The following is a 12,982-nucleotide window of genomic DNA, read 5'->3' as shown; positions in this document are numbered from 1 at the left end:
TCTTATGCTCTGAGACACACGTCTTCTATCATCCAGGATTTGCACATTGTTACTCTTCCATAAAGTAATGATTTTTACAACACGCTTAAAAGTCTTTCTATACTTAAAAAAAAGAGAGCATTTTCTGTATTGGTATTTTCCAGCTTATGGCACGGGATCGAGGTTTTTCCTTGGTGTGTTTACTCTGGTAATGAATATGACTCAAGTGCTCACACCAAATTAAAGGGATTCATCATTTTATCTCCTGACTGCTAGCATATACTTTATATCTTATATGTATATCTAAAGTTGAAGCACTTTTTATTGATTTCCTAAATAAATACATAAATTATACTTTTATTATATTGCATTTATAATTAAACAACTTCTCTAAGAAATTTTTCTTTTTCATTTTTACATAAATAATATCAAAAGATAATGGTGTTTCTCTCTCTAACTTATGTGTTTCACCTTTCTGCAGATCCTTTATGCTTCAGGAAAGGTCTACATGATATTTTTTGTTATGGTCAGTTTCTGGTTTGCCTTTTATATGGCAAGTTTGTTCTTGGGCATAGTCACAATGACCTATGAAAATGAAAAGCAGAGAAAATCTGAGAAATCCGAAGACACAGAACCTAAATTTCAACAACCTGGGAAAGAACACGAGGAAAGAATGGAAACAGCTGAGGTATAAATTTCTGCTTTTAAGATTCCAAATATTAGAAGACTGTCTTCAAGTCTTGGAGTGTATGGCTTTCTGACAGATGGTCATATCTCTGCATGGCATACTATCAGAAAAACAAGTGCTTTGGTTGGGGCTGGTCAGATGGCTATTCAGTTAAAAGCATGTACTGCTCGTGAAGATGTGTGTGTGTCATGCTCAGTATTTATGTCAGTCAGCACAATCTCCTGAAATGGCAGCTCCAAGGGACTCTGACATTCTCTTCTGAACTCACAAACACACATACCCAATGAACACAAACAGTGCATACATGCTCACACACACACACACACAGAGAGAGAGAGAGAGAGAGAGAGAGAGAGAGAGAGACCCACTCACCCACACATAGGACCACTCCATTAAAAATAAAATAAATATTTCATAATGTGTTTTCATTAAAGAAGACTCACTTTTGCTTTCTTTAATCTTCTGTGTGTATGTGTTCTTTTTAATATAATGTGGTGAGAATGGCCAATGTATTTAAATATTTCATAGGTAAAATTGTTGACCCAAATTTCCAATACTTCTGTTGAGAAATTCTTGACATGTTGTGCTCTTATAACTTGACTTTTTTTTCTGAATTAGAAAAAGTTAGAAAAGAAGATAAACACATAAATAAATCTTCTGCTCAAGAAGCAAGGGATCATTTTACCCAAGGATGATCAAATCCATTATAATAAAATTAATAATATTTTAGTGTGATTTAGAATTCCCCTATTCTACTTGAGTAATTTTCAGATTGTTGGCCACCTATAAAAATTCAACCTGTGAATCTGAAAGTATTAGCAGAAGTGATGTTCAGGACATTCTGTGACATCCTTTTAAAAGTTAATTGCCTATACACTTGTGAACAGGAATGAGGACCGGAGGAATGCATCAAGGAGTAGCTTCTGGCATTTCAGGTGATCACACCTCTTCTTTGAAGAGCTTTTCAGGAAGACTGGGAAAACGTCAAAATTGAGACAGAAAACAAAAGGTAGAGAGAAAATACATTAGGAAATTCTTGTATAAAAACAGTAGAATATAGGTGGGGGAAAGAGAAAGGTCAACAAGCAGTTTGACATGAGTTAGTAATTGGAGGAAGGATAGCTGTGAGCTTCACTGGTAGAGAGGTCCCTTTCGAGTTAAAGCAGCTGAATGCTCACTCCTCCAACCAAGCAACAACCATCACTGAACATGCTCTGGGACATAACTGTACCTCAAGTGGCACTTGAATAGCAGGATATCAGCATGTACCCGATGACTTTGTAGACTCCTGTGACCGTAATATGCATGCCTTTGAACAAGAAGCAATTATGGACTGTATGAACAAAACATGTACCAAAAAAGAGGCTATTAACAATCATAAGTAAATCACAAGAAAGAATATTACAAAAGATTTCTGTGTCTGAGTCTTGAGTCTTTCAGATTGAACTTGAAGGGTCTGAAGGAAATGTTGACTGTGTAATTTGTTTTAAAGTGGCATTTCAGAAATTCAAGAGCTTGCCCCTCAATCCCAGTGTGCTCAACAGCTTAACAATTCTTCTCTTATTCTTAGATCAAGTGTTCTATTAGCTTTGATTATGAAATAGCTCTGATTATGAAAGGGCTTTGATTATGAGAGAGCTTTGGCATTTCCTGGTATCTTCTCTCACTTTGGTAAAATTTAGTTCTAGTAAAACTTTCCTGTTTTATATTAAAATCTTTCAGTTCTGAAGATTTGTTTTCCTGGAAGAGTCTTAGAATGTTTCTCATGTAGAGTTTTCTGGAACTTAACAAGGCAGTTCACCACAGTCATAAACTCATCCTCCCTCCTCAGGATGCATCCTGCAGCAATTACAGACATGAACACCTGATATTTAAAACAATACATGACACTTATAGGGAAAAAAAACCCTCCTGTTATATATAAACTAGTTCATAAGAATATAATGTTAATTTTATGAAACATTTACTACTTAGTTTATGCCATTCTCTTTGCAAAAAGGCTTAACATATATTGTAACACATTATACTTGTGCCAATACTTTGAGATATAGTTCCAAAAAAATCTCCAATGAGCAAAATTGAGGGTTAGTTTCCAAGTGATGTGTGTGACATAATAAACCAGATGTTATAAATGCCCATAGTTGTTTTTATTCAAATTTGATTTACATCTAATAATAACTATAAAGGATCAGAGATTAATTGTAGAGAATAACTGAATGGAAGTTTTAAAACCCGGAGTAATTTGAATGGAGAAAAGTACATCAACGTAAAAGCTTTACATCTTTGGCTGTATTATGGCATTATTTTAAATAGTAACATTAATGGCAGCATATAAAGTCTGTTTCTGCTCTGGAACTGTTGAATTCCAGAGTGTGATTCTTGTTGAAGAATGACAGGTACAAATGTTCATCAGGACACCCTGGTACTGGACTTTTCACCAGTAGGGAGAAGCCATGGTTCATCACTTGACTACCTAGTTCTCCTGAAGGAAAACTTGTATTCCTTTACAGGTTCTTAATCTCATTGAGAAAAGTTTACAGATAGGGACAGGGAGATGGCTCAACACATAAAAGTGCTCTTCATACAATCCTGATGATCTTATTCTGAGCTCTAAACCCATGTAAAAGTGGATGGAGAGAACCAAACTTGCAAAGCTGTCCTCTTACTTCTGCACATGGAGTTACACACACACACACACACACACACACACACACACACACACACACACGCACATGCACACGCACACACACACTCATACACATACCATATCACAGACATACACACAAACACAACATATCACACACATACACACACAGTTTCCAGAATCTGAAAACAGATGTAGAAAGAAACTCTAGGCCAGTTTTATTGATAATAAAATAACAGGCAAGGCAAGATGTAAATCTCAGCAAAATGTAAATCTTATAACATATCTAATTAATTTAAATTAGACTAGAATTAGAAGGAAGGGAATGGATACAAAGAAAAAGAAACACTCCTCTTCTGTTAGGTGGAGAGTTGGGATACATAAGGAATAGAAAATGTTATGATTTTTTTTAATTCAAACTCAGAAAAGTGGGACTGACATAGATTGAGGATTTGCAAACAACTGCTCTTAAACTGGAGCTCCTAAAGGAAAAGTGGGCTGTCCCTTTAGGGGAACAGTTATTAGCCATCACTCTTCAGATGGACTAGCCTTTTTTAAGAACAAGGCTATTAGGACACACAGATTGATTAACTCTTAAGGTAGAAGACAATGGTATGAAATGTTCTAATATTGGGGACCAATCAGAATGTCATTTATCCATCCAGGGGAAAAGGTAGAACTCAGACTCCATTCTTTTGATCAGGTGATAGTAGATTCCATTGATGGATCTCAAAGAAGCTCTGATCCGTATTTCCGTCTAGTATTTTACAGGGGCATTCCTAATGTCACTAGGAAAACAGGGGATGTGATCCAAAGTCCACCATGATGAAGTAGCTCATCATAAGTGGCCTATAATCTGTTGGACACTGTCTAGCTACCTAACAGTTCTTATGGGTCATTGCCAAAGCAGTATGATTCTAAAATGACACAGTTTGCATTGGTAATTCTCCTATACAGCAATAGCCACTGGTAAAACTTCAGGAAAGGAAGGGAATATTTAAAAACCTGAGTAATGCAAGTAATTTGAGGGTACGTATAAGCTGTCAACCTTATAACATGTATCTAATTAATCTTAACAATATTGCCAGTTCTCTAATATTGGAGATAAGATGTGATTCAGCTAATTGAAGTATACTATTTGCACAAAACTCTAGTCTAATAAGGAGAGAAACTATGAAAACTGTCAGAAGCCCAGAGTTATCCCTAGGACAAAAATTATTTCATATTATTGCCAGGAAACCCCATAGCACTATGCAATTATCTTTGTGCCAAAAACTGACCTAAGTCTAATATACCTGTTAATCTAATTACCTGTCATTGAATGACCCTATGAGAGTCACAGATTAATTTAGGAGCTAAATCAAGAAAGTAGAGTCTTTCAGAGGCCTCTTGTGAAAGGCTCCTGTCTTGTTCCTTGTTTTCTCCTACTTCTGATGTCTATCCTGTTTGCCCTTCTGAGTGAGGCCTCTTCCCTAAGGTCCTCCTTGTTGTCAGCTTCTATAGGACTATAAATTTCAGTATGTTTATCCTATATTTTGTGGGTAAAATCCACTTATAAATGAGTATATACCATATGTATCTTTCTGTTTCTGGGATACCTCACTCAGGATGATCTTTTCTAGTTCTCACCATTTGCCTGGAAATTTCATGATTTCCTTGCTTTTAATTGCTGAGTAGTATTCTATTGTGAAAATGTACCACAATTTCTGTATCCATTCTGCAGTTGATTCCAGATTGTGGCTACTATGAATAATGTTTTTATGGGCATAGTTGAGCAAATGTCCTTGTTATATGGTTGAGCATATTTGGGATATATGATTAGGAGTGGTATAACCAGAGCTTAAGGTAGCACTATTCCTACTTTTCTGAGAAAGCACCAGATCGTTTCCAAAGTGGTTGTGAAAGGTTACATTCCCACAAGCATATCGAAGGAGAGTGAGACACATAGTCAAACTTTGGGCAGAGCACAGGAAACCTTATGGAAGAAGAGGAAGATAGAAAGGTCTGGCGAGGCCAGGAACTCCACAAGGAGACAACAAAACCAAAAAACCTGGGCCCAGGGGTCCTGCAGAGACTGATACTCCAACCAAGGACCTTGAACGAGAGGACCTAGACCCCCTACTCTGAGGAAATCCATAGGCTACTCAGTTTTCAAGTGGATTCCCTAGCAAGTGGAGGCATTGGCTATCTCTGACATGAACTCAGTGACTGGCTCTTTGATCATCCCCCCCCCCCCCCGGGGAGGATGCAGCCTTGTCAGGCCACAGAGGAAGATGATGCAGTCATCTGATGATGCCTGTAAGGCTAGGGTCAGAAAGTAGGGAAGGAGGTCCTTCCATATCAGTGGACTAGGGAAGGGGCATATGGGGAGAAGAGGGAGGGAGGGAGGCAAGGAGGAAGGCGGGGGAGGGAGGGACTGGAAGGAGGAAAGGTAGGAGTGGATGGAAAAGTGGGAGGGGGATACAGCCGGGATAAAAAATGAATAAATTGGAATAAATAAATAGGATGTAGAAAATGTTATAGTATAAGTGATCCAATGCTTTTAACATCTAAATCATGCGAGCCTTGATGAGACCTGATAAGCTAGGGTCAGATAGAAGGGAAGAAGGTCCTCCTCTATCAGGGGACTAGGATAAGGGCATAGAGGGAGAAAAAGGAGAGAGGATGGGGCTGGGAGGAGATGAAGGAGGGGGCTACAGTGGGGATACAAAGTGAATAAATTAGAATAGATAAATAAAATTTTTAAAAAAGTCTAAAAAGAACACAAGATCATCAAAATACCTTTAAGTTAAGTACATTGTGTAAAACTTATTTGTATTTATTTGGAACAGATCAACTATATTAGAATGTCTTTGAACAAAAGAGGAAGTTGAATATAAGAATCAGATATGGCATTGGAAAATATTACTAAATTATTATTTTTTTAGTGTTTTTCCAAATTTGTTTATTTGTGGAATTTTCTTTCAGTTGTATGTTTGATAGAACACAAGTTCTTTTTATACTATAAAACTTATAATTTATTATTTTAAGCATTTTTTAGTTTAACATCTTTTTGATAGTTTTCTGCATAGATACTGTGTATTGTGATCATATTTATACCCATCACCCACGTATCCTCCTATGAAATTACTGTGGTTGGTTATAATAATTGGAATTTTGATATTGTCTTTTTAGACATAACTAAAAATATGATGTCTATTTCACTTAAATATCTTTGGAAAATAAGATGTGAAAGCCAGAGTCTGTGGTATGTTATTAATTATTGAGACTAGGTTTGGGGTCACCTCCAATTCTTCACTCTCCCACATAGGTAATTTTCTTAACTGGACTGCTCTTTGGTGTGATTCCACCAACTTGCTGCTGTCTGAAACAGCCTCATGAGGTCCATCTCTTGTGTCATAAGTGATCACTTGAGAACTACACTCAAAAGTACTATCTTTTTTTGACTTTTTATTTTTTAACTAATTTTTTATAAATTACAGTTTATTCACAAAGTATCCCAGCTAGTTCCCTCTCTCATCCCCTCCCAATTCCACCCTCCTTCCCTTTCTCATCTCCTCCCATACCTCTCCCCAAGTCCACTGATAGGGGAGGTCCTCCTCTCCTTCCCTCTGACCCTAGCCTATCAGGTCCCACCAGGACTGCTGCACTGTCTTCCTCTGTGTCCTGGTAAGGTTGCTCCCCCCTCAGGGGGAGGTGATCAAAGAGCCAGCCACTGAGTTCATGTCAGAGACAGTCCCTGTTCCCATTACTGGGGAACCCCTTGGAGACTAAGCTGCCATGAGTCTATCCAGTTAGAGTGCTCTAACTGGATCTTGAGGAAGCATTATTCCTAACTGTCTGAGAAAGTGCCAGATTGATTTCCAAGGTGTTTGTACAATCTGTCCTTAACATATGTACACACACACTCACACATACACACCCACATTTCTACCAGTAATGGAGGAGGCTTCCCCTTTCTCCACATCCTCTCCAGCATGTGTTGTCACTTGAGTTTTTGATCTTAGCCATTCTGATGGGTGTAAGGTGAAATCTGGGGGTTGTTTTGATTTGCATTTCTCTGATGACTAAGGATGTTAAGCATTTCTTTAAGTGTTTCTCTCATTCGATATTCCTATATTGAGAATCTGTTTATCTCTGTACCCATTTTTTAAATTGGATTTCTTGATTTGTTGCTTTTTAACTTCTTGAGTTCTTCATATATTCTGGATATCAGCCCTCTGTCAGATATAAGGTTGGTGAAGATCCTTTCCCAGTCTGTAGGCTGTCGTTTTTTCTGATGACTGTGTCCTTTGCTTTACAGAAACTTTTCAGTTTCGTGAGGTCCCATTTATTGATTGTTGATCTTAGAGCCTGTGCTGTTGGTGAAGGTGATTATGTCAGAAGTCCTTGTGAGATCATAGAAAAAAAATCACTTTTGTTGGATTTTTTCACTAAATAAATGTGAAACATATAAGAGATAAACAAAGCAGAGCATCTATTGAAAACTTTGCTGAAGAGACATGAGGTGCTGGAAGAAATGATTTCTTTATGGAGTTAGACTACTTCCAGTCATTAGCTCTATCACGAATTCTATCTAAACAACCCTTTAAATCCATTCCACTGCCTTAGATTCTTCAAGTTTTGTTTATTCATATATCCAAATAAATTTAATTTTATTGAGCGAATTGGCCATGTTATAAGATAAATATAAACTTAGAATATCCTTGAGCAAAAACATTGTGTCTTTAGGGAAATGTTCTCATTACTCAGTAGCGTATTTGGCAAATGGATATTTCATAGTAATCCTATAATCATTTTAAATTGGTTTTTGAATATAAATAGTGTTGCCAGCATTTACTATCCTGCTCTATTTGTTGTTCAGCACAGAGGGGAAATTTTTGAGTGCCTTCCAATTTTAGTATGTTTTTTTATTTATTTTTCAACTAAATCTAAGTAATTCTAGTACATCCAATGCCAAAGGAAGAGGCCAGTGATGGAACACAGAGATACTCTGGAAGCAAGAAGCTATAGAAAGGTCAAATTCTGTATTGTGTTAAAGTTATAATCTAATGGTATGAAGGTGGGGAGCTACTACTAAACCCATTAAACATCTTGTAGATGAAAACTACACAAATAGAAATGAGGAAAAGATCACCAACTTCTATAAACACCACATTGGATATACTGGAAGAAACTTCGCTTGGACACAAAGAAGGTAAAGTGGAAAAAACTACTTGTACTCAGTAATGGAGAAACTATTTGCAACACCTGTTCTTAAATAATTGAGCAGTTCCTTTAGGATCTAGGTGAGAAAAGGTAAAATATAAATAACAGCATGAGTATATTAAGATGAGCAACATATTAAAACCTCAGAATAAAGTACCCAACATCAGAAAGTATCATTACAAGGCATCAAAGAATAATCACAGACACTCTGCCATTTGCAGTTGAGAAAAATAGACACAAATGTAGAAGGGCAGGATTAGACCATGGCTGTATGATATTAGTTTCAATATTTAGCACAATCATTCTGTAGCCGCCTCCTGTTGCTGTTGCAATGGGCTGAGTCCAAATATCTTCTGAAAGTCTGTGCAGAGCTAGTCACATGCGCAGGAGCAGTCTGTCTTTTCAGTTAATTGCATATTGCCATTTCCCATGCTTCACAGCTATTTAACCTCAGATAGAGCATGTAAAACAAAGAATGTTAACTTACTCCTTATGTTAGTAAATCTTCTGAGCAACCTCAGGCGGCTAACGCTCCTGAGGGGTTGGGAAGTTATATCTGGACCATTGGTTGCAGAGGTCTTTGTCCTCATCTCATGTTGTATAAGATCATCTGTATAATCATGATATCTTGAAGTAATTGATTTACCAAAATTTTTGTTTTCATATCTAACCGATGGTTGTTTATCATAGTCCATATCAAGAGCTAGTATAATATAAAACATATAATCCAGGAATTGAAAAGCATGTTATTCTCACCTATGCTTGATTTAGGAGAAATCTATGGTTTCCTACTAATACATTGTTTGCTTCATTAACAATACATTTTTCTAGCTCGATAATCATAAACAAAATAAGAGACATAGATTTCACTTTGCTATGCATCACTGTATTATTTGTATTTGCTCATACCAGACACAAAATCAAGATGTGAGAGCCCTTTGCCTGAAAATGTTAAATTTATCTATCAAGGCTTTAAACAATTTTTCAATAACTGACTTTTCTCATCTTTTATTCTCATATTTCAGAACCAGAAACATCCAGGAAGAAATGCCCACAGTGCTGGTATAAGTTTGCTAAAACCTGCTTCATCTGGAAATGCTCTCCCTGTTGGATAAAACTGAGCGAGTTCGCTGATAGAATCATAACACACCCATTTGCTGATCTTTTCATTGTTATATGCATCACTTTAAACATATGTTTCCTGGCCCTAAAACATTTTCCAATAAGCGAGGAGCTCATGTTTCTCCTCATCATTGGAGACTTGGTAGGAACTCATCATTCATTGTTTTCATTCATAGTTTCAGGTTTCTATTTTCTAATTTTATTTTGTGATTGTTTTATCTTATAAGCCCATGTTGTTGCTCTAAGCATGGATTGTGCTGGTATTGAATAAGCTGTTATGTTCATACCATGTTCACTTCAGCTCCTGCATCGTAAATAGTTATCAACAGTTTTTCAATTAGAATTCAAAATTCTACCATTTAAATTCAGAATCCTATCCTGACACCTGGCAATTAAATTAGATGGAAATGATTTATTGTTTAATCCTTCCCAAGCATACATTCTAGGTATGGCTCTCCTATAATGAGCATAGTGCAGGGGTGTGCTAATGACAACAGTAGCTTTCTTCAGAATCCTGAATCCTGAATATAGCGGTCCCTGGACCCATTTCTCCCAATTGTCTCACTTTAGATTGGTGCTTATCATTTTAACATGGTGTTTTGAGATTCATGTGTAGTTTTTTTTCTATACCAACACAAGAAACAAAATAGATTCCTATGGATTTATGAACGTTAACACTCAAGCAAATGTTAAATCTCTTACCTGCTTTCGTCACTTAGTTGCTAAATCTTGTGCACCTACTTTATACGACAGTAACAGGATGCTGGAGCGACGCTCAGTGACTAAAGTACATACTGCTTTTGTGGAGGACCCTGAGTTCAGTTCCTACAGTTGTAGCAGGCGCATCAGTCAGTTCACAACTCTCCGTGATCCCCAGCTTCAGCAGGGATCTGACTCTTCTGGCCTTTACCTGCAACTGTGTGTGTGTGCACACACTTTATTTGTTTTGCAAGACAGGGTTTCTCTTTGTAGCCATGGTTGTCCTGAAATTCACTCTGTAGACCAGGCTGGCCTCAAACTCTAAGATCTTCCTGCCTCAGTTTTCTGAGTGCTGGGATTAAAGGTGTATGCCACCACCACCCAGACACACACACACACACACACACACACACACACATTTTTAATAAATAAATAGAATTATTAAAAACAATAGTGTTTCCCCTTCCGTCCCTTCAAACACTCCCATATTCCCTCCCCACTCTCCATCAAATCCATGGGCTCTTTGTTTGACTAAGTTTTATTGCTTGCACGTATGTATATGCACACACATGTACTGCTTACACTCTTTTATGAAGTGAATGGTTAGTGTCTCAGTATATATTCTCAATGTATACTCAAAGGGAATATTTAAAATATAATCACTTCTACTCAGATATGCATTTTCTTCAAGAATAGCTTCCATTAAACTAACATGGTCCATACATTAGCCAAAATACATGGATTAATTATAATACAGACCCCAAACCAACCAGAGCTGTGTAACAGGCAGTCGTGTGGGGCTTCCTCCATGTCACTGGTCTGTATGTGCACATTAGGGGCAACCGTGCAACTGTTCTTACACCCATGTTTGGTTTCCTTTAAGGTTTTTATTGGAATTTATACGATAGAAATGATTTTGAAGGTAATTGCTCTGCATCCTTATGGGTATTTCCAAATAAGCTGGAACATTTTTGACAGTTTGATTGTCTTTTTTGGATTAATGGAAATTTTGCTAATGAATATTGAAGGAATTACAGTTTCTATGTTATACCCGGTAAGTAGAATTCAAGACCTAATTTTCATTTTTATTGTGGTATATTTTATTTTCTTAAACATAAAAAGGACCTTTATTGAAACCTTTTTCTTTTTTAATTGTTTATTTTTTATATTAATTAAAGTTTATTTACTTTGTAGCTCAGCTGTATCCTGCTCCCTCAATCCCTCCCCATCCCACTCTCCCTCCCTCATCTCCTTTCTGCCCCTCTCCAAGTCCACTGATAGGGGAGGTACTCCTCCCCTTCCATCTGACCCTGGCTTATCAGGTCTCAAGGGAATTATCAGAGTCGTCTGTGAAATTCACTCAGTTTCTAAATGGTATTTAATGTTTTCTGTGAAAATAAATGTGGGAAAATTTTAATGTTATGAAAAACTAAATATGCTATAAAGAAAAGCAAAAATACTGGATATTTACTCTGACCAGATATTAAAACCCAAACCTATCACAATAACAAAAGTACATTATTGAATGTGAATTAACAAGTAGGATATGAACATACGTATTGATTTGGTGTATAAAACAGAGGCTGAGACTCATAACCAAACTTTCAGCAGAGTGCAAGGAATCATATGAAGAAAGGGGAGGTAGAAAGACCTGGAGGGGATAGGAACTCCAAAAGGAGACCAACAGAGCCAATAAAACTGAGCCCTGGAGGCCCTGCAGAGACTGAACCCCAACCAAGGACAATGTACGGAGAGGACCTAAAACCCTGGATCAGATGTAGCCCATAAACTCAATATCCAAGTAGGTTCTCTAGTAACAGGAGCAAGGGATTTCTCTGGCATAAATTTAGTGGCAGCCTCTCTGATCACCTCCCCCTTATGGGGTTGCAGCCTTGCCAGACCACTGAGGAAGAAAATGCAGCCAGTCCTGAAAAGACCTGATAGGATTGGGAGGGAGCTACAGGAAGGATACAAAGTGAATAAAGTGTAATTAATAAAAAAAATAAAAAATAAAAAAGACTTGATATGATAGGGTCAGGTAGAAAGGGAGGAGGCCCACCTCTATCAGTGTACTAGGGAAGGGGCATACGAGGAGAAGAGGGAGGGAGGGTGGGATTGGGAGGAGATGAGGAAGGGGACCACAGCCAGGATATAAACTGGATGAATTGTAATGAATGAAAATAATAAAAAAGGAAAAAAATTAAAATCTTCACCTTATATTTTCTAGAAGAAAAAAATTATAAAATGTGTAAGATGTATTATGAATGTAAAAATAGTTACTTGTTTTTATTAATAATGTTGATTGGTAAGTTCCCTGTGTTCAAATTTTCTTGTTCTGTTGCTCTCCTTGTGGAATTCCTGTCCTTTCCAGCTCTTGCTATTTCCCACTTCTTACATAAGATTCCATTCACTCTGCCCGTCAGTTGGCCATCAGGCTCGGCATCTGCTTTGACAGTCTGCATGGCAGAGGCTTTCAGAGGCCCTCTGTGTCAGGTTCCTAGTTTGTTTCCTGTTTTCTTTTTCTTCTGATGTCCATCCTCTTTGCCTTTCAGGATGGGGATTGAACATTTTAGTTAGGGTCCTCTCTTTTGCTTAGTTTGTTTAGATGTACAGATTTTAGTGGGTTTATTCTATGTTGTATG

The 12,982-nt window shown here is 37.3% G+C and overlaps 1 protein-coding gene across 1 annotated transcript in view; it reads left to right on the top strand.

Annotated features, from left to right (window-relative positions):
- The window catches only part of Scn7a (sodium voltage-gated channel alpha subunit 7), an 82,220-nt gene that overhangs the window by 41,567 nt on the left and 27,671 nt on the right, over positions 1-12,982 (top strand). The window contains exons 10-13 of the mRNA XM_021657463.2: positions 461-667; positions 8,412-8,508; positions 9,545-9,783; positions 11,224-11,394. Of these exons, the coding sequence (XP_021513138.1) occupies positions 461-667; positions 8,412-8,508; positions 9,545-9,783; positions 11,224-11,394 (714 nt within the window). The remainder of the gene's footprint in view (positions 1-460; positions 668-8,411; positions 8,509-9,544; positions 9,784-11,223; positions 11,395-12,982) is intronic.

Source organism: Meriones unguiculatus, chromosome 8, assembly GCF_030254825.1.
Source record: "Meriones unguiculatus strain TT.TT164.6M chromosome 8, Bangor_MerUng_6.1, whole genome shotgun sequence".
Lineage (NCBI taxonomy): Eukaryota > Metazoa > Chordata > Mammalia > Rodentia > Muridae > Meriones > Meriones unguiculatus.
This window is presented reverse-complemented; position numbering and strand designations above follow the sequence as displayed.